Source organism: Plectropomus leopardus, chromosome 18 (assembly GCF_026936395.1).
Source record: "Plectropomus leopardus strain MGB_pleo_1.0 chromosome 18, ASM2693639v1, whole genome shotgun sequence".
Lineage (NCBI taxonomy): Eukaryota > Metazoa > Chordata > Actinopteri > Perciformes > Serranidae > Plectropomus > Plectropomus leopardus.
In genome coordinates, this window is record NC_142193.1 from 26,693,445 (window position 1) to 26,715,790 (window position 22,346).

Below are 22,346 nucleotides of genomic sequence, written 5' to 3' on the forward strand. Positions count from 1 at the left end.
AGACCAAAAGCAACAATTCAGTGAATCTTCTAACAAGTATTACCTGTTCAACAAAAGTCAGATGCGTGATTTATGATCACCGTAGTGTCACCAGTGCAGGCTTTGCACCCCAGAAAACAATGTAATTACCATTTTTGTGTTGAGCATGAAGGCTCCAAAAGTAGCTTTTGGTTGTGAACCTCTAAATTTTTGTCACTACTCGCTGCACTTTTCAGTTCATAAGAGAAGACCGGCCATGCAGGTTGACCTTTACAGATATCTGAAGATCTCTTATAACAGCTCTTCACTGAGAGACCACAGGGACGATCAAAGGGCCTTAAAGTATTGGAAAGAAATGGCACCACACTGGGGAAAGAAGAGGGTTTTTGCTGTAGGGTAGAGCTGGCCAATATAAAGATATTATATCGTATCAAGATATGAGACTATACATCGTCTTAGATATTGGACATTGTTATATTGTAATATGGAATAAATGTTGTTTTTTTCCTGATATTAAAAGTTGCATTACAATAAAATGATGTATTTTTCTCAATTTATCAGACAGCTCTACTTGTTTTAATAATTGCCTTTACTTACTCTGTCATTATATCTACATTACTAATGATTTCTGATCAAAAATGGAATTGAGCTGATATTTTTTTCAAAGTACCAACAGTCATTCCTATAATATTGTCCCACCAAAGGGGGGGGTTTGTTAAAGAAATAAATAAAAATAATGTTTGATTCTGCCTCTCAGTTCTAGTATTACTGAAGTGCTTTTGAGGAGATTTGAAAAAATATAAGCTATATATGTTCATCGAGATACAGTCTAAAATATCGCTATACAATTTTAAGCCCACGTCGCCAAGGCCTACTGGAGGTTGTGAGAGAACACCAGAGATTGCTGTAAAAACTGAAAAAAATGCCTCATAGAAAGAGTGGTGACCTGAGAAAAACAAAGCAGTATTAAATAACTGCAACTTTAACGTTTATAATAAGAGTACAACGCAATGTGCAGCAGTACGTTAGTGTGTACTTTTGTTGCCAGGCAGCCTACTTTTCCAGTAACGTTCATCTGCTCTCACTCTTCCCAATTTCTCAGTTTTGAGATCAATAAAGTATATCTATCTATCTATCTATCTATCTTGCTTAGCTAAAGAACAATTGTGGCCCAAAACACTTAAATGAATGTCTGCAATGTATATTAACCCGCTCCTTAAAAATACAACATTTGCTCCTGTTTGAGTAACGTTTGCAAAAAACTGCAGCACCAATTTGTTTTATGAAATTATTTAGTCTTTCTTAAAAATTGAAGTATATATCGATAACCCCTTTCTAAAAGTTTTACATATAATGAACCACAGAGTGAAAAAAAGTCTGTTATAGTCTTGAATAAAACATAAATTGTGGCCAGTACATACACTACCTCACACACACACACACACACACACACACAGACACAGACACAGACACAGACACACACACACACAGACACAGACACACACACACACAGACACACACAGACACACACACAGACACACACAGACACACACACACACACACACACACACAGACACAGACACACACACACACACACACACACAGACACACACACACACACACACACACACAGACACACACACACACACACACACACACACACACACACACACACGCACGCCCGACAGTCAGGGTTTACAGCATGTGTCAGTGTGTTTTATGGCTGAGCCATGTTTAATTATTTACTCCAGTCTTTCTCAGGCCACAGCGGTGTCAGTTTCCAGCACACTAACACGCTGCCTCCTCTCTTCAACTCCACGTCTTATTCAATTCTATTAACTCCTCTCTCACAGAGGCTTTGCTGGATGATTTAAGACCCGCAGACTCTTTTGAGGTTTCACTGACAGCTACACTATTCTGGATACGAACATGTCGGGGATGAGTAGTGATCAGCTGCATCGCTCCACGTTGGGGATTTACTCGGTAAGTAACAGATACTTTGAGTGAGCTCAAGTTAGACAACAAACTTACCTGTTACTGTGAGGCAGACGAATGCGATGGATAACCACGAGTGTCCTGTCCTCTGTTGTGATTTCTTTCTTCTAGAAACATGTTCTGCAGAATAAAGAGACTTTCATTGGTTACTGAGGAGTGAAGCTCAGTTAAACTTTTGAATGTAATTTATGCCGAGTGAACATGATGTGAATGCACAAAGCCAGTTTCAAACTCAAGGAGTATTTTCTTGAGTATTACCTTGTCTGTGCTCTGGCGTTGAGAGTTTTTGCTCATAAATACAGACTGAATTAAAGATGGATCTTATGGATTTTCCTTTAGGTGAGTCTTAAAGTTTCTCTGACTTCTAAAATAAAACAAACTGTGGTGTATGTGTGTCTGTGTTTCCCAAACAGAGCTTGATGGATGACTTCAACCCAAGCCTACAGAAACTGGTCTCACTGGGAAACAGTTACGTCCAAGCTTTCCAGGGTAAGACAGACGGAAAAAAATATCCCACTGCCTTTATAAGTGCTATAAAGTAAGCAAACTAGAATGGCTCTACATGAATACAGGAGTTGTCTACTTCACCAGACCTAATTCCAAAGTCCGTATCCTTTGGGAATATCCTGGTGCTGTTATTGCCTTGATTATGGAGCTGTAACTAAGACCTGCAGTGGCTGTTATGACTATATTGCCACCACACAAACAAGGCTCCACAGTAACTGATTTCCCTTCACAGAGGCAGGGATTTAGGGTGTAGCCCTGAACTTATTTCTATGTTCTATATGTGACTACATTTTGTCTAAAACTCCAGTGTGTGGGATTTAAGGAGATATATTGGCAGAAATGGAATAGAATATAATACATGTTATATTCATACATTACATAGTAATGACTGTTAGTGTTTATGAAGCACTGTCGAAGCGCATATTATATGTCATTATACAGGCCGGCTTTGCTACTTTTGCTTCTGTGATGCCAGCATGCTGTCTAAAATCACACACCGGTGCAGCATGATGCCGCTGCTGTTTGGTTCTGTGTAAAAATGCAAAGGCTGTGTAAATACGGGCCCTATAACGTGATCTCTGTGTAAAAACTGGTGGCTGTCTGTCTGCTAGCTACCAATTTGTGATGTGAAACTGTTTAATTCAATATTGTTGTTTTTTTTTTACCAATTTTAATCACCTGATCCTTTTTTTTGGAGAGGAAGAGACCTCTACAGATAATTCAGCTCCTGGAAGAAAAAAAACCCCTGATAAACCCAATAAACACAGAAGGAATACTAAGAAGGTTGCAATCTGCAATCCTCAACACTAGATGCCACTAAATCCCCCTAAATTTCACACATGGTTCCTTTAAATCCTCTAACGAAGAGGTGAGGATTAAACTTTTAATTTGAATCTGAATGCACAGTAACTGCGTCTTTATTTTATGTCTTAATTATCCACATCATAATCACCTCTAATCCCTGTTCAGGGCATTAAATGTGAAAGGCCTTTGAAAGGCTGACATACAAAAGAAATTACAGATGCAGTTTTGCACGGTGGTGTTTTTACACATTATATTACATTATAGGTGTTTGTTTAATATATGCAGGAGCAGTAACGCTACATCATCAGCAGCTGATTCATAGTAGCACCACTGCGCCAAATGCCCTGCAGACATAAAACACAGATTATTTAGTCTCCCGCTGCCACCTGCACAGCTGCTGTAAGTTCTCTTTGGGTTTTCAGGGTAGAGCAATAATGAGCCAAGGCCAAGGACGAACGCATCACAAGAGTGTTTAATTATTTCAGCCCTATTACAAGGAGAAGCTGCATCAATAGAATAGTCGATTGAAAAAAAGTTAATTGCCAACTACTTTGATAACAGATTTCAGTCATTTTTCTTGCAAAAAATGACAAACACTTGCTGCTTACAACTGCTTTAATGAAAGACTTTGCCACTTTTCTTTACCATTTTTGACAGTAATTGAAGAGACTCTTGGTTTTTGACTGGCTGGATAAAAGACCCAATCTGAGGATGTTCTTCTTGGCTCTGAAAAATTGCGATAAGCGTTTCTTCCAATTTTCTGCCATTTATAAACTAAACAATTAAAATATTTGCAACTCAACACTTTACATTTAAAATAATCTATTTTTCCGGTATTTTGTGGATGCTGCTCACACTCTTTCTATCCATTGTTAAAAAGGCACTAAACATGGGTTTGCACAATTTACTCCCCCTCACACCCTGGGGGAGTGTGTGTTTGAATAGTTAGTGCTGGTTGAAGCTCCAACTGTCTCACCTGCAGTAAATCCAGTTAATGCCCGCTCACGTCTGTCTAGAAGATCAGAGCGCCTGCACTCAGGGATCTCATGCTGTGCTCAAGGTACTGAAGCAGCAGCAGCTGAAGATTTGACCCTGTTTGACTAAATACTACTCAAAGACAAACGGCAGTAACTCGGGAAAGGCTGAAGTTGAGAAAAAGGGGGGTTTAAAGGGATAGTTTGGATCTCTTGAAATGGGGTTGTATGAGGTACTTTTCCACACTAGATGGCGGTCAGCACACCCCCAGTCTGGAGAAACAGGTAATGTACTACTGTGGATGGGGGCAGCAGTAAAATAAATTTAAAATTCCCACCTAAATTGAATATTGAGAATAGTTTCACAGCTTTTCTTCTTCACACACAGCCCTCTGTGACCGAGAAGGTGTCAATGATTTCAGTTTATTATTTATTACACAATGCTCCATTTAGGAAAACTATAACTTTAGCCTGCTGAACCCAGGAGCTGCTGGTCTATCGCTGCCTCGATCAGTTAGTTTGTGTTATTGTGTGACTTTGGTGAATCCGATCTAACCCTTTTAAATGTGACAAGTCGTGCAGCAAAATAGGCTGGAGAGAGCGATACAACGGCTACATTTTCCAGTTGCAAATGACTGACATGAGTCATTGAGTGATAAAGCAGTGAAAATATTTTAAATAAAGCAAACACTGGTGGCCAATGCAAAAATGCTAATGGCCTTACCTGGAGCCAAATTTTGCTTTGCATGTTCTGGGCTACTGTAGAAATATGACGATGCAATAGAGCGATCCCCATGGATAAAGACTAGGATATAAACAGCTCTTTCTAAGGTCACAAAAGCACAATAATTCTCATATCAGGGTATTAGACACTAAAGAAAACCTACTTATAACATTTGATTCCATTTTTTTAATATGTCCCCTTCAATCCTACGCATTTAAATAAAGTAGAAATAACATAGTATACTGTAGTATCAAAAGCATGTGGACAAAATGCACACAGAGCTATGAGAGGAAGTCAGATTTCATGGTCAAGAAATATGTAGTTTCATTGTGACCACGTTGTTTACATTGCAAATGATGCAGAGAGATATTAGTACATATGGAAATTTTAATTACTAAATCACTTCCTATTTTTATAATTTATGGCTCTGTTTACCTCCTTCTGCAGTGCTATGCCAGGGAAATAAATTGTACCAAATACATTTGCATTTCAAATTACCGCCGTGTTTGTGTTTCAGCTCTGGCTGTGACGAGTGAGGCCTACTTCAGTGCACTTTCAAAGATTGGAGAGAAGGCTCTGCGCACCATATCCTCACACTCCCTAGGTAGGTGTGAACACGCGTTCATGTGCAGCCGGCTTGTGCAATCTCATGATTTATGAATGGAAACACAAAGAAAGTATTTCTACAATCCAGGATGAGAGCTTTGATCTGTTTATAGTCATTTATTAAACTGATCAAACAGTGTCCCTCTGTGTCAGGAAGACCAAAGTTTACACTCCAGCAGCACTTTATTACTCCTTTCCAAATGACTAAGAACCAGTGCGTGAGGGGTGTCAATGATTGACAAACTCTTTGATTTGTGTATACCTTTATGAGTTAGTAAATTAATGTATTTCACAGTATAACAGTGAGTGTTTATAATGACTAAAAACAAGTCAAAAACATGGCAGAAGTGTCTCATCAGATTTATGACGACAGTTCAGAGGTAGATTGCAACATAGTATATGTTTTTTCTGTTTTGCTGTGAGTTTGAGCCAGGAAGTGTTGGCACTGGTGTAGGTATCAGATGCCAGCAGGCAACATAAATAATAAACGATGACAGGCAGCCGGCCGTGCTCCGCTCACTTAACCCAGTCGCTCTTTAGAGGAGTCATGTTAGGTTTAGTGGCTGGAGTTGAAGATATTGTCCAAACTGGCTCATTAGTCTACTCTTACTGCAAACAAATCCATCCAGAATAGCGACAAGTCAAATTAAACTAAGTTCAACAGTCATTCCTTACGATAAGATGTTACAGGGCGACCTCAAGCTCACCTGATATTAGCACAGGCTTTGGCAACGACCCAGTTTTGAAAGTATATGATGTTGTGGCATGAAAAAAATCTGATATTCAAACTGCTTTGGAAAGATTTATATTAGATGTTAAGGTCTCTTCTCTGCCCTGCTGTATTTATATTTAAGCAACATTTCAATAGAGGTCATTGTGTACAACTAACTCTTTTATAAACAAATTGTTAATATTGCAAAGAGAAATTATAATTTAAGTGACCTATTAGAATATTAAAAGCTTTTTTTAGTCCGCTAGATAAATGTTGCTGCAGTAAAAATGACTGAGGTGAAAATAAACAGAATAAACACTTTGTCAGATAACAACAGATGTTGACAAAGTTTTTCCTTAATTTGAAGTTTAAAAAAGGAAATAATTAATGTGATTTGTCATGTTAACATTTAAAACCACATATACTGTATATTGATTGCCATCCTTATGCTTTGCCAACTAACTCAATATGGGTGATTGCTAATCCACGAAAAATTAAATTCGCCCATGCGTCATACATATCACCAAAATATATATATGGTCAAAATGCCTTTAAAAAGTATAGGCCAACAAGGGAACTGGATTAACCCTCAGGGACTGTTTTAATATTATACACACTCGTACTGCGGTGTGCAAAACAAAAATGCACTTTTCAAAATCAGGCTTTCTAAAATATTATACATAAATATGATTTCGTACTTTCATTGAGTTCATTTTTTTAATCAACATCTGTCCAAATCATAAATATAAAATATTCATTAATCTTCAAAATATTAACCCTTTAAATGCCAGGTTTTTATCATGATGCCACTACATTTTAGAAGAAAAAAAACTGCAAAAAAGGATTATTTTCAATAAACTACATGCTAAGTACAATGTTGTTTTTTTGTTTTTTTTTTTAAATTATTGCAGCCTGGGATATGCCAACAGTACGAATGTAACAACTGTGCTTACCCTGTGTATTTTAGACTCATAGTAGGAGCTGAGCTGAAAATTCCTAGATCAAACAAATATACACAATCTTGCCAAGAATATATATGAACCAAGCCAAAATCTTCAAAAAATTATGAATGAAAGGCGAGTAAAATGCGCCAAACAGCCCCTAACAGTTAATAAAAGTATCCATCAGCTGCCAAATTAGTTAATTAGTAAGAAAGCAGCAAAGTACTGAACACCAGTGACACATAAATAGTCCCCCAAAGGAAGCAATGATTCCTCAGGTAAACATACACAAAAGTAGTGCGATACTGGGCAAAAAATGTTGTTTTTAAAGACGGCATTCAAACTTGCTCTCTCCTCCACTGCGGCTCTTTTAGGGACGTTATTGTGATGGAAAAGCCGAATACTTTAGTAACTTTAAGCTAACTGGGATAACCGCCAGCACCTACCTGCCCAACGAAAACGGAGCAGCTCCGCGTCACTCCTCTTCCTCTCCTCCTGCGCTCGCGAGCGAAGCCCAAATCCAAACTTACTCTCCGTGTGCAACAAACTTCGTCCGCTTGGCATTTGGCTTCCCAGTATTTGCATTTCCCGTGGCGCTGTGTGCACTTTTTCATCGCTTCCTGTTTGGATGCGTGCTGCAGCTGCGTGGTCGCTACCTTTTTATGAAATCCCACCTGCGCGCGACTGTTGCTCTGATTGGCTGGAGGCTGCTTACGTTGCCCAACAGGTGCGGCGAACTACAGATACGCTATAGGCCAAAATTGGGACCTCTTACGCAATTTTGGGAATATAATAGGTTACAGATTACTATTAAGCCTGTTAAAAATATAATAAGTTACCTAGTTTTTTAAATTATTTCATTTAGTTTCATTTATTTAATAAATTAAAATCAATAACAGAAAACGGGTAAAAAAGAATACAGAAAAAATCTGAGTGCCAGAGATGTTAGAAAACCAAATGGGCTCATAGAAACACCACACTGCAGGTAAGACAATAAATTACAAATAATACCATAAATTACAGTACTCTGATGCAAGCAATATACAATAGGGTCAACAACAAAAAATGACAAAAAGATCAAGACAAATTCAAAAAGATCAAGATAAATTTATTACTTCATCAAATTAATGTAACTTACTACATTTGATTACTTTTGAAATACTCATCTAACTTTTTTTTCAACAGGGTAATAAAGCTGAAAAGACCTAAAAATATAAGTGCATAAGTGTTGCACTCGTCTCATAGGCTTTGCTGACCCGCAGTGTCCAAAAATATGCCAAAAAGGCAAACCTGCATGACAAAAAGATGTACAGCAACAGAATAAATGCTTTATTCAACATATGGCCTAAAATGAAAATATATTTTTTTCATATGTAACCTCTTTGTAATAATTCACATTTTGTTTAGTAACTGTGATTTAATTACACACTTACCATCAGTAACTGTAACTGATTACAGTTACATTTATTTTGAAATTTAATTACAAGTTACATGCAACTAGTTACCAGTTACAAGTTAGTAAACTAACTGTCTTTCTAACTAGAGCAGGAAAGAGAGTTGCAACTTTAGCAACAGGTTAAAAAATCTTTTTCATCGAGCAGCGGGCTGAATATTTTTATCCAGTCTTTGAGGATTTGAGAAGTGTCGGTGTTAAGACAGAATGTGAAAGCAGTTTTAGGAGGGATTGCATAATAGTCAGCTGTATGTCGTCTGTGCTCCAACAAGGTTGTTTAAGGAGAAGATACATTTATTTTGTCTGTCGTGAAACTGCATCAGTGGTGGTTGCCAGTAGCAACAGAACAGCCAACTGAAACCAAATGCTGACGGCAGAGACGTCCAGTTTCCAAAACTATCTGTTTCTTTGTTGTGAGCCACAAAAGTGTCTGTGAGCATTTTCATGTTAGATGTGTGTGTGTGTGTGTGTGTGTGTGTGTGTGTGTGTGTGTGTGTGTGTGTGTGTGTGTGTGTGGAGTGTTGGCCTATGTTTGTTTTGGAGATAAAGTCTCAGATTTTGTTAGTTTTGAGGTCGTCAGTTAATTAATAAATAGAAATGAACATATAGGGAAAAGATTACGTCATATAACTTCATTTTATTGGTTTTCAGTAATTTATCTGTGATGTTGCAAAGTGCGCTTCTGTGTTGCTGACACATTAAAATCTGAGGAAACAATAAACTCAACAGGTCAAGGGGACACACCCTATTATTTTCCCCAATTATGCTATATTTTGAAAAACAAATCTGTGTTGAAATCATGTAGAAACAGCAGCATTACAAGACTTAAATTCTGTTGAAATTGTTTCTCATGTCACAGAATCACAGAGTAAATCTTGTGTTTTGGATGCTATTACACTGTCCATGATTCTACTCCGCCTGCCCTTCCACCACCATCCGCGGCTCTCTAAAGCTCTGTGTAACGCCATAAACTGGTAATGGACTGAGTGTGTTGGTAAGGCGGCACAGAGGTCCCAGAGGACTGATAGACAATAACCTTGTAATTTTAGGCCCATTAAAGTCGCCCAAATCCCCAACATTCCTTTAGTTCTATGTTGCAACTTCTGCTGTCAAACAAACACAGGACTTTCACCCAGGAGATTCACTTCTTGAAGTCAATGTTTTTTATTTTATAACATTTTGGCCTTACACCATTTATTGAAGACAACATTTCAATCACAATAGGACCTAACACTAACTAGTAGTTTTGTTGCCTGAATATATCCAGGTAGTTTTGTATCCGAACTCATAACATTAAAGACGACAGCGGGAACGTTACATGGGGCCACTTATAAGTAATTTAGGAAGGCAGTAGAAATCATCCTATTCTGTTGTTTGCGGGCCATCTACACATGTCCAAAATGACAAATCTTGCTTTGTTTATAGTCTCAAAATGTGAGAGAAAAAGATAAAAATCTCTCCTAAGAAAGAAAGAGCATAGGCATTTTTCTTAAATTCTTGAACAAATACATTTATACATTATTTTATGGATTATCACATATTACAATAATACATCACATCTGATTTACTTGATAGATACTAGACGATATACTCAATTCAAAATGTGACATTTATAAAATGCTTTGTACACAGACTTTAGATACAGACTATGGTTTTGTACATAAACCTGTCAGACTTGGAATTGGGTCTCAGGGACGTAATACAACGTAATACTGAAAGCCTTTCAACATCACTTATATATAACATAACGCACTTGTCTTTCAGGTGATGTCCTGATTCAGATCTCCGAGAACCAAAGAAGACTCACTGTGGAGCTGGAGGGAGCCGTAAGTTACAATTTGTCACTACTTTTCAGTCTCCATTTGATCAAGTTTTTCATATAATTTTGTGTCCTTGCAGTTCCGCTGGTTCAGCACAGAGGTCCTCCAGGAGATGGACAGTAACATCAGACTGGACCAAGATTACATATCAGTGAGTGAGGGGCAACGCAGGGTCACTGCAGCAAAGTCAAAGGGACTCAGACAGAATGACAAGCTGTTATCTCATAATGATCTCCTGGAATGAAATTAATAACTGCAGGGTATCATGGGAATACTGCGAGGCCCTAGAGTGAGTTATCTGATAAATTAATACATTGATATCGCTCATTAAGTCGTATTCATTCTCTGTCATGCAGGGCAGCAGGAGGCACTACGAGATGGAAGTCCACAACCAGGCGGTGGCTCTGGAGAGACAGCTGAGGAGAGGAGCCAATCAGGTTTCTCTATTTCTGAACGCTGGAGCAAAAAGTTCAGCACCAGTGTCTATAAGAGTGTCCTTATACAGTATATTTGGTATATGTGCTGGTTATTATGTTTCCTCAGGACTGTAGCGAGTATATGCAGTTCCTCAGGGAGAGCCACAGCGAGGCTCTGAAGGAAGAGGAGAGGCGATACCGCTTCCTGTCTGAGAAACACTGTGGCCTCATACAAGCCTTCGCCCACCTCATGTATAAGGTAAGCAACTCAAAAATAGCATTTCAGTATTTTGCGGTTTGTTTTGGCTGAGTGACTACAGGTGCCAGATGGGATTTGACAACAGACACTGAAAAACATAAAGCAAAATAATGGTCAAACACGATGACATGGTTTACATATTCAAAAAGAAGTGAGAAATACAAACATTTTTAACCTTAAGTCACTGAATTTTAATTAACCAGCTTCCTTATTAATTTTAATCTATACTATAATTGACTAAACATATATGCATACACCCACACCATACATCCAAACTTGAATATCTACCATGTTTTATTATCATTTTTTTCTCTTTTTTTTTTAAAAAAAGCAAGATAAACTAGACAAAAAATATTTAACTAACCAAAAAAAATAAACAGTAACCCTGGTAAACACCTAAAATTCACAGTGATGTGTAATGATTGTGTGAGACTTTATCGACCCCCTTCCTTTATAGTAACGAAGGTCAAACGCAGAACAGCAGCTTCACATCCACATTTAGTTTCTCCAGCAGAAACAGGTCATTTGTTTGAACTCTGGACTCCCAGCTCGCTTTTTACAACACCACTCTACTAACCCAGTGAAAACACCTTTCCATGATTCATAATGAGGCTGTCACAAACTCCCCTGAGACCGGACCAGGTTCAGGAGCACTGACCTGACACCTCTAATGAGCTAAATATCAGCCCGAGGGCCACATTCAGCTCTCCAACCATAATATTTAATACTAAACTGCTCCTTAACTTCACCAGAGGATTTTTAATAAATCATCTGGAGATAAAATTGTAAATATAAGGCATATTCCAATAGATATGACCTGATAACATCTTACACTGCCCCAACATGAAGAGAGGAATGCAAACCATTTACTGCACCACACTGTGCATCCCGCTGTTTAAATCAAGTCTTTGCCAGATGAATACCAAAGAAAAACAACTCATTTAGAGGCAACAAGGCCATTTCCACCTAAAGAAAGATGAAAAGGTAGTCAATATGAATATAAAATATCTTAGGTAGAAGTCAAACTTATGAGATAAAATGTGTAAATAAAAAGATAAGAAAAACTTACCAAGTAAACATGGGTGTAGATTTTTGAAGGGGTGCAGGGTGCATGTCTCCCTAAATATTTCCGATGTGTCAGCAGGTTTTCATTCCAAGTTGTCCCAAATCGCCGCCTTGATAGTGGACTTTTGTGTGAACATATGACACTCTAGGTGTCCTGCTATCTGCTGTTGACATTCTGGGATGCTGCAACCAATGCCTCATGCCAGATTTTGTTGCTCTATATTCATGTGGGAAGCAAACATCAGGCTCCTGGGTGAAAGTCTGGGGTGTGTTGGACCGATCCACCACACCTGTTCCCCTGTTTGGACCTTCCAGTGCCTTTTATCATATTGTCACCGGTAGTTTCAGGCTGACGCCATGCAGCAGCAATGGCGTATTTGATGATTCTGGCCCGGCATTTCCTTGCTGGTATATGCTGAGCGCAACTTTTTGACCGAGACATGGCGACGTGAGGTGACACAACAGGGGGGCTTTTATTGTTGCTAGTTCTTTTATGTCGGTCTGATATGTGTGGGCCTTAAGCTGATGCAGAAAAGGCAAGAATTGATGCATAAAAATTAACATGACTGCAGGAAATTAACTGTTTGATGCTCAAAAGTTTTTGACCCCAAACCTCGAGTGACTGTCATAATGTTTACTTAATTTTTGCTAGATTTAAAAAGCTCTATATTTTCATCTTGGTGGCACGATTTAGTTTTTTACATTGATAAACAGTCATAAAGACTGTCCAACTGTAGGTGCCTCAGTACGCCTCCAGGCAGTTGTGATGCATTTTTTAGCCTGAAGTGAGCATAAAGTCAGTATCTTTTTATTTGTATTGCATTTGCATTGTCTTAATTTGATCCTGCAGCTTCAATCTGTTTGACAAGATCCGTTTTGTATCTCATAAACACAAAAAAATGTATCAGTCTAATAGAAATGACACAGTAAAAGTGTTTTTATGGCAACAGCAACAGCAGTACTCATATTTGACCATAAATGTAGCAGGCTGCTGTTTATCATGTGAGGATAATAACTGTTTACATAAACATCCATATGAGGCTTTTTTTGCTGAATGAGCAATAAAATAAGCTGCTTTAACACATGTGGAGAGTTTCTTCTAAATTCTTAATTTCTACATGTGTGTGGCAGACAGGAGGTTCACTCCAGCAGAGAGCTGCCGCCTGGACGGAGGAGGCCGATGCCACCAGAGGACCCGAGGCCAGACGACCCACTTCTGTGGAGAACTCGGTGAGTTGAAAGAAATCAGTCGTGTTTGCTGAATTATTAAAGCCGGGCCGGAGCTGTGTTGCATTTGAATCTTTGAAAACTCAGAGAGTATGCTACTGGAGTGATGTTTAATCTTGTCTGAGGGGAATAAAATGAGGGAAGCTCAAATATCTTCTGATGGATAACAGAGTTTGAACCGATCAAAACTTTTACAATTCAGTTTTAAAGTGTCTGAATTCATAAAACAGATATTACATCTGAAAACATATTGTGTTGGGGTGTTGTCTGCAGCAAGAAATGGTCACTTGTACACAAACAAGGAAACTAGTGAGTTATTACAGTGATATTTTTGGTACTATGGCGCCCTCTGCTGGTTGAAGCCTGATTTAATTTGCTGAGAAGGATTTCACCTGTAGCTAAAATAGAGGGAGGAAGATCACATATTTTCGGGCATTAAAAAATTCAATAAGTGATTGTGATACGGCTGTAAATGTTTTTCTATCCAAACACTAATTTTACTCAAAATCTGAACCTTATATATTATTTGAGTCTAAATTTAGCACGGCTCTAAATGTCAAGACGTTGGGATTAACACACAATGGATAATTCACCAGCTGAAAGCATACAGTTCTTTGTATGCAGGATGGTAAATTACCATTCAAGTAAACAACAGACAGCTCTGAGATAAACCCTGTCAGTTTCAGTCCTCACTGGGAGGTGACGTGCCAGAGAACCGCACAGATCCCACATCCTACTGTAATAACAATCGCAGGATTAACATGGATTCTGTGTTTGTTTTGGTTTGTTGTGGGATTTATATTTTGCTTATAACAGAGAGAAACCTGTGAGCTGCTGCAGACTTAGCTGTGCTTCTACAGTTTACAGATTATATACGTTACTTACTGTAACACAGAGTATATAAAACACATGCTGCTTTTATTCATTTGTTCAGATATGAATTTTGCCGCACTATTTTCTGGTGTTTACATGATATATTAACATTGCAGATGAGTGAAAGTCAAGTTGTACCTGTGCACGTGGTTATTGTCTTGGTCGTACAGGTGGGGATGAAGGAGGAGGAGGTGAAAAGGAGCAGAGAGGAGCTGCCCCTTGGCAACATACCATCAAGAGGTGAGGCTTTTTTGTATTTATTTTGAGTTAAGATATGAATTTATTGCATGGGTGTAGGTTTTATTTTAAAATTGGGGGAGACATGTGAAATGTAGGGTTTTGGGGTCCTCTGCCAGAACATTTTGAGGCAGCTGATTAAGCATTGGTATGTGACATGTTGGAAGTGAAACCGAGCAGTGGGATATACTAATGCCACTTACAACAACCAAACGCAGAACTGCAGCACACGTGATATGAGGACCAGTTTTAATAATAATGGTAATTATGAGGTTTATCATGATTATGATTACATTTGCTAATGATAATTTCAGACAGCGGTGCATGGTTGCCAGTCATTTAGCAAATTTTTGTCTTTACATATTTAGGGGGGATGTGTCCCCCTGAAAATACATTCATTACTGCCTCTGTATCACATTTTTCATGTTATGTTTTCCCCAAAAGTATTTCTTTGATATTCATCATTTGCAGCCCATAATGCCTCCGCCTGCACATCATTCTGCCTTCACTCCACCACCGGCTTTATCACTTTTTAAGCCTTTTATCTCTGTTTCTCTCTCTCTCTCTCATAATTTTGCCCATCACACATTTTCATACCTCATCATTTGTACGTTTCTGAGCTGAAAGTCTGTCTAATTACTTGGCGTGCTTATCTAGAGTAAAAATAGATAAAGTGAAGATGTATAAAAAAGAGCATAAACAATCTCCAGAATATTAAATAGTTCTTCTTCTTATATTCCACTTTTCCCCTCTGAAACATGCAGCAGGCTTGTTGGCCCGACTCCACCAGACAGAAAAACAATGCCACCCTCTGTGGTATAATTCAATGACTTGCATCCCCTGCCACCCAAAAATAATTACGCACAGAGTAAGATATTTAGCAGTCTGCTAACCCTCTGAGTTATGAATTCCAGGGCCATAATTAAAGAAATAAATCCTAACCGCTTATATTTTTTAATTAATCATTTCACCAGAGATCCCTCTCTGCAATCAAAGCTGGTTTATCATCAAACTGGTGCTTTAACACGATGTTTTCTCAACACCTAAGTGTTTCATTTGTCATCTCTCCAGCCCCGTCTCCCCAGGGAAGCATTTCTCGCTCTATGGGAGGAAGATCCATGAGGGCGCGGGTGGCCCACCAGCCGGGTGGCTCTAACCCCACCCTGCTGTCTTTCAGCCGGGGAGAGATGATCACCGTGCTGGTTCAACAGTCCAGGAACGGCTGGCTGTATGGACACGCTGACAGCAGCTCACGGTGAGACATGTTCGCCTGAGTGTCTGTCTTGCTGTCTGTTTGTATCTAATGTAAATGTGTCTCCCTGCAAACTCAGTGCGTCTGCTTACAAACACTTTAAGATTTAATGTTCGAGACATGGGTCCTTTTGTCCAAGATGAATACGTTTTTGAGAAAAACTGATAGGAGCAGCCAGGAACAGACAAAAAATAAAATAATATAACAGTGTGTATTGTTAAACTGTAAGGAAATGAATGCAAAAAATAAAAGAAGAATAACACTGTAAAGGCCTAAAGAACAAAGAGAAAAGCACTAAGAAATAACAAATAATAATACAAGACTAAGAGTCTACAGCAACACCAACAGCTCTTTCAGGCTGTATTTAACCCCTTAGGGCCTGCTTTAATATTTCACACACTGGTATCTCTCTGTGCACAAAATGTACTTTTCAAAATCAAATTTTAGAATATATTAGACATTAATATGGTTTTCTGTTTTCTTCGAGTTAATTTTATAACCAACATTAGTCCAAATTATAAATATCAGATATATCAGATGGGTAAAAAGACCTGGGCAAAAGACTGGCAATATCGCCATGACAACACTACCGACAAACCCATTAACTGAGTTAAGAGCTGTTTTTTGTCTTTGCTAATTTTTGTATGCACTGTAAACATTCTTCATGACTAATTTACTGCATCATCTTGACTCTGCGGCTCTTTTGTTTCCAGACAGGGATGGTTTCCAGCCTCCTATGTGGAAGCTGTGGATGATCCTCCAAAGACCAGCAGCTCTGGGTAAACATCAAATAAATGTATTCAGCAAATGTGACTGTTAACCCTTAGGGACTGTTTGTTCATTTTACATGCTTTTCATTATTCATTTTTTGATCATTTGGCTGTGTTAGTGCAGATGGCCTACATTTTTGACAAGATGTGTATTTTTGTTTATTTTGGAATTTCCAGCTCAGCTCCTACAATAAATCTAAAATACATCGTGTAAACAAATTTTTTTGCATTCATACTGTGAAGTGCAAAAATGCAACAGTTAAACTTAAATTATTATTTTTTTTTTATCTCACAGCCACCAGAGCATAAAAACATGCATTGTATTATTATTTTGGGTGTCATTCTGGGCTTTTAGCCTTAGAAATTGTAATTTTTACTATTTTTCAACTGATGATGTCATTATTTACCATATTTGGCATATGGAGAAAATACGTGCTATTTCCACAATGTGCACTGTCACAATCAATGTTGCTGCAAAACATATCCCATGCATGTAGTATATTGGAAATAATTCATTTTATTGTGTTTCTTCATCTAAAAACTATAGAGGCATCATGGCAAAAACCTGGCATTTAATTCTGAAAATGAATGAGTATTTGATATTTGTGACTAGGACTGACATTGGTTGAAAATTAACTCAGAGAAAGTAGAAAATAATATTGATGTATTAACGTATTAATGTATTTTTTGAGCGCAGAGCAGTACGAGTGTGTGTTAAATTTTAAACAGGCCCTAAAGATAAACTAACATTATGTCATGCTAACTTCAGGCTTTTAGGAACATTGTCATATCGTTTTATGCCAGACATTATGGCAAAAAATACATTTTCCAGCATTTGACTGCAAGTTACGCTTGTCATACAGTCAGCAGATGGTCAGTTTAGCATAAAGATTGGAAACTAAAGAAAACAGCCAGAGATAGCAAAAATCTTCCAACCAGCACCTCTAAAGCTCCCTAAAGCTCTGTAATTTCCTGGAGTCTCGCCAGTCAACAAGCGTAGACTTTAGGAAATTACCAGAGTGATAAGCATATTTTTCAACCTCAAATTATTACTTTAATAGCCAAAGTCTAACATTGACAGAGAACCACTTGATTATTTATACTGTGAAGAGTATACTGGCTATCAGAGGAAGCAGGTTTGATTATTTCCCCACAGTTTGCGTTCATCCTGCCTCGTGTCTGTATCTCTCACCTCCCACAGTCCAAAGTACAGAGTAAATTTGCAGCTCCCTCAGGCTGTCCTTATTGTTTTATGGGCCCAAAACTTTTAAAAAGGGGTCAGCGTGAAGTGTAGGCCTGGAATAATAACATGAACTATTTAAGATATTTGGGTGACCCATTGCTGTGAGGAAAACCAGTAAGAGGGCTTAAACTAAAACTCCGCTCAGTCACTGTGGACACACGTCGCAGATAAATATCCAAAATGTTAATGTTAATGTGGATCAGATCCGCTTAGCATATGAATTTGACATGAAATCCCATGCTTCAGTATTCAATATTCTTGTGTTCAAATGTAATCTGCTTTAAGCATGATGGACAACAGACTTTTAAAGACTAAAGCTCAAGTGTCTAATAAAAAAAAAAAAAGATTATACAAAAAATTAAAGTTTTTTTTCCCTAATTTCAGTAGCCCTTCTCTACGAAGCAGTAGCAGCATGAGCAACCTGCTTGACCAACCAGGAAGCAGCAGCCACAGTGGAGCCCCGCCCCCTCCGCCTCCACCACCTCCATCATCGAATCAACAGTACGAGAGGCGACCGGTCACAGCGACTGCTGACAGAAGGGCTGAGACCAACTCAGAAAGCATGGTAAGGCTTACAGTCAGTCTGTCTGATTGTAAATTGATGAATTAATATGAATTTAATAATAGTTAATTGGCTTAACTCTCTGAAACCTGAACTAATTGGCTTGATTTTTTCCAAAAACACAGGAGGAAGTAAATAAAAAAAATCTACCTGAGATTTACCACAATAAAAGACAAAACTGAAAAAAAAAAAACCTGGTAAGAGGTAAAAATACATAAAAGGGAAAAAAAACAAATAAATAATGATAATTACAATAATTATAAATATACTTTTCTGGAAATTCTCCCTTTAATTATTATTTTTAAATAATAAAATTAATAATAATAATAATAATAACAATTATTATTATTATTATTATTATTTTATCTAATTTTTGGGCCATTTTCGTGTCACCTTTTCCTAATTTCTTGCAGTTGGTGAGATATTTTGTTAGGTTGCTCATTGCCTTTTTAGCCCTTGTTTTCAAAAGAAATCAAACCAATTTACTTAGGTTTCATGCATATGAAAAGTGTCTGAATGTAGAACAGGAAAACTGATGTCATTACGGGTTTCAAAGGGTTTGACATGGTCTAGTCAGGTGACGTTAATTTGAAAGAAAAAAGAGATTAAAGTGAGTTTACATTTTTTTAACGTGGGGCTGTATGAGGTTCTCATATAGTCAGTGTTTTACAGACAAACGGCACACCCACAGTTTGGAGAAGCAGGCTGGAGTCTGACACAGCAGCTAAGCAATATACTGCTGTAGACATGTCAGCAGCACATTATTCCCACCTAAAAAAGTCTGTATGCAATATTGAGAGTATTTTCACCGCTTTACCTTTTTGTCAGACAGCTGGTCCAACAATGGTCCACACACAACACCAGGAAAAATACTGGGATGTTTGACATAAGGTAGAAAGACAAACTGACACAGGGAGCAAGGATCACACTGACTGAATACACATGGGAGGCGGCGGATAATTGGAAACAGGTGAAACAGTTCAGGACGGGGCAGATAATCACAGAGCTAGGGCAGGAAGTGAGTATCTGAAACGAGAGGAAAGGTGAGTAACAAAATAAAACAGGAAATAAATAAATGATAAAAAAATGAAAATAATAAATAAATGGAAATGGAATGAGTGTCAGGAAAAACACCTAAGGAGTAATCCCTCTCTAATCAGACATGCAATAGATTTTATAAGTACAGACTAACTTAATAAAATAACAAAATGATAAAATTGGACACAGAATGTGAACATATCCCAGAAATAAGCGGTCAGGGGGTTTGGAGATGTGATGTGTAAACCTTTGATGGTATTTGCCAGTCTGTCCAGCAGGGGCACTGCGGCAGGGTGCTGTTCTCTATGGCGCCACACCCGTCTTTCTGGTGGATGCAGGGAGGAAGCTCCAGCTGCTGATGGTGTATGGGCGACGAGGTTGTGTGCATGTGTGTGTGAGTGTGTGTGAGTGTGTGCTCTTGTTTGGGCATGCTGTAACTTTAGACTTCTAAACTCAAGACCTACTTGAAGTCCTCGTGACTAAATAGGTCTTGTGCGTAACCTTTAAGGTGCTGCAGTGTGAGAATACTGTCATAGTCTATTCTTTGAAGGGTAATTCAAGCACACAGTTGTTTGAATAGTTTCTGTCTCTGTCAAGGACATGCAGACAGTTTAAGTCCATAACTGGACCTATGGTATTTTGTTTCCTAAAGAAAATCATTTTATAGTAATACTCCAAAAATAGTTGGTATATTTAAAGGAAACAGTATTTCTATATGAAACGAATCTCGTGTTTTGTTGAATTCTTGACAAAATGTGAATTTTCTTGCATGCATCCACTGTGGACAAAGAATCCAAAACAAAATTTCTGATGAATTAAGGTTCGCATTTAATAACAGCAAAACTGACTCTCACACCACAACTCATGAAATTTTATCCCAGTCTCATATATCCAGTTTTACACTCAGTGGTTCCCAAGCAGACAGCCCTTTCTGACAGGAAACTTAATGGAAAGTAACACTTATCCATGCATTCTCTTTAAAATCAGACTGCATTGGAAAAAAACTAGTAATTTTTCCTCGGCGAACACGTGAGCTGCTGGTCTACTGCTGCCTTAATAAGTTCGGTTGCCTTAATAAGTTCGGTTGTTTGTGTTATTGTGTGACTGGTAAACTCTTACAACACAGATAACTCAAACAAATGCAGCGGTAGACCAGCAGCTCTTGTGTTCAGCAAAGTAAAATTATCATTTTTGACAATGGGGTTTGGCTGTATAGAGAGCATAAATAAGTTTCACTTTCCGTCAGAGGGCGGTCTGTTTCGGAAGTTTTGCTGTTGTTAAACTCGAAGCCCTATCACTGCAATTTATCAAGGAACTTTGGGATTTTTTGGGGTCTGTGTTCACTGAATTTTTCAGTTTTCTTCATGAACTCAACATAACCTGGGACGAGTAACTGATATACAAACTATCATTTTGGGCGGGTGAAGTCTTCCTTTAAGGGACACTAAGTGAGATATTTTATTTTCAGTAACTCAAAATGAACACAAATATTTGGTCATTAACATTGGTGCATTGGTTTCCTTGACGTTTTGGCATGATCTCTGTTGTTGCTGCTCCCTCATCCATCTCTGCTGTAAAAGTATGATGTAGCAGTGTGTCAGCTGGACACACTCTGGAGCTCACATCAGTGAGCAGCTTGTGGGAGGACCGACTGAAAGCAGAAGGGCGAGGGGTCGAGGGGTCGAGGGCCGGTGCTTGCTGAGCCTCCATTAGTGCATGTGTCCACACTTTGCAGTTTAGGCCCTCACTCACCCGTACCTTACTCACATTTCTTTTTCAACAGAGATCAAAACTACAGGGATCGCCACCAGAACTCTTCCCGAGGTAAGCGAGCGTACCTGTGTCTCTCTCTCTCAGGTTATAAAAATGTTTAAATGGCACTCGTGTTCTCTTCTGCAGAAACTAATGACATTTTTGAAGTATATCATGAAGCCATTAAGTGAGAGAACAACAGACGAGGGCCATGATCTAAATTGCACAGAATTGCTTTGCTTCCATTAGAGTTTGAAGTGCAGTTTAGTATTGAAACCATTTCATCTATGGCCATTTGAGGAAACTGTGACTATCACCCTCACTATCACTCTCACTTCAGGTGAACAGTTTGCTAGATGATGCTTGTAGAGTTTGAAACGCTGTTCTCATCTTTCTTGTTATAACCTTCGCTGTTAGGCTCAAAGATGTTATTTTCTGATATTGCTTTCCTCCACTGTTTCTCTGTCTCTTCCTCCAATATCTATTTTCCTCTCTCCCTTTTTTTTATTTCGAAGGGGTACCAACCCGTTTGCCACCGTTAAGCTGAGGCCCACGTCCACCAATGACAGATCGGCCCCTCGTCTTTATCGCAGATGACATCTCAACCCAGAAACAAATGCTTTTGTTGAGCTTGACAGCTCATTCTTGGCCTTAGAAATAGCAGAAAATATAGTATGTGGTCTAAAGGGAGGAGGTGGACCTTGAATGGAGGCTGTTTTGTCAACTGGCATTTGTCATACACTCTGTTTGCCATAGTGTCCTTCTGCATAGATGCACACAAAGTGGGAAAAATAGGACAAAAAAGTATCCATATTTCATATATCATGGGTTCACACAAGGACTGTAGATTTTAAGATTTCGGTAAACCGCCAACATGTTTTCTTGTAGGCTATAATGGCATTAACCTTTTCTTAATTGGCTCTATTTTTGTGATTTGTAAAGTTGTAAAAATGAATCACTGCTGTACAAATGTGTTTATGTAACAAGCTAATTTGCACTGTTCTTGACCGTTCCTCAGTCATTCCTTCTCTAAAACGTTTGCTTTATTGACGCAGTAATTTTGATGAGAGATGACCTGTGAATGACTTCTTACTTTGGATTTTCATTTGGAAATAAATGATTATTGTTTGGTGTGTA

General features: G+C 38.4%; 2 protein-coding genes across 3 annotated transcripts in view; one reads left to right on the forward strand and one right to left on the reverse strand.

Moving 5' to 3' along the window:
- The window catches only part of nptxra (neuronal pentraxin receptor a), a 28,823-nt gene extending 20,955 nt beyond the window's left edge, over positions 1–7,868 (reverse strand). The window contains exons 1-2 of the mRNA XM_042504450.2: positions 7,689–7,868; positions 2,011–2,094 (exon numbers count right to left, since the gene is read on the reverse strand). The gene's annotated coding sequence lies outside the window, so the exon portion shown is untranslated. The remainder of the gene's footprint in view (positions 1–2,010; positions 2,095–7,688) is intronic.
- Positions 1,732–22,346, forward strand: baiap2l2a (BAR/IMD domain containing adaptor protein 2 like 2a). 2 transcript variants are annotated; one of them, XM_088069548.1, is made up of 14 exons: positions 1,732–1,962; positions 2,388–2,463; positions 5,501–5,587; positions 10,460–10,521; positions 10,595–10,666; positions 10,872–10,952; positions 11,059–11,190; positions 13,387–13,485; positions 14,526–14,595; positions 15,664–15,847; positions 16,558–16,623; positions 18,245–18,422; positions 21,241–21,281; positions 21,725–22,346. In XM_088069548.1, exons 1-14 carry the CDS (start codon positions 1,909–1,911, stop codon positions 21,804–21,806), a joined length of 1,284 nt encoding a protein of 427 aa, XP_087925674.1. In that variant the 5' UTR covers positions 1,732–1,908; the 3' UTR covers positions 21,807–22,346. The 2 variants fall into 2 exon arrangements, with proteins under 2 accessions (XP_087925674.1, XP_087925673.1); XM_088069547.1 differs by having other exon boundaries at positions 1,733–1,962; positions 18,242–18,422.

Excerpts from the sequence above, each read along its gene's own strand:
- baiap2l2a (XM_088069547.1), top strand. The coding sequence starts at position 1,909 with ATGTCGGGGATGAGTAGTGATCAGCTGCATCGCTCCACGTTGGGGATT. Across the intron at positions 10,953-11,058 it reads TGAGGAGAGGAGCCAATCAG|GACTGTAGCGAGTATATGCA; the intron begins GTTTCTCTATTT and ends ATGTTTCCTCAG. Across the intron at positions 13,486-14,525 it reads CCACTTCTGTGGAGAACTCG|GTGGGGATGAAGGAGGAGGA; the intron begins GTGAGTTGAAAG and ends TTGGTCGTACAG.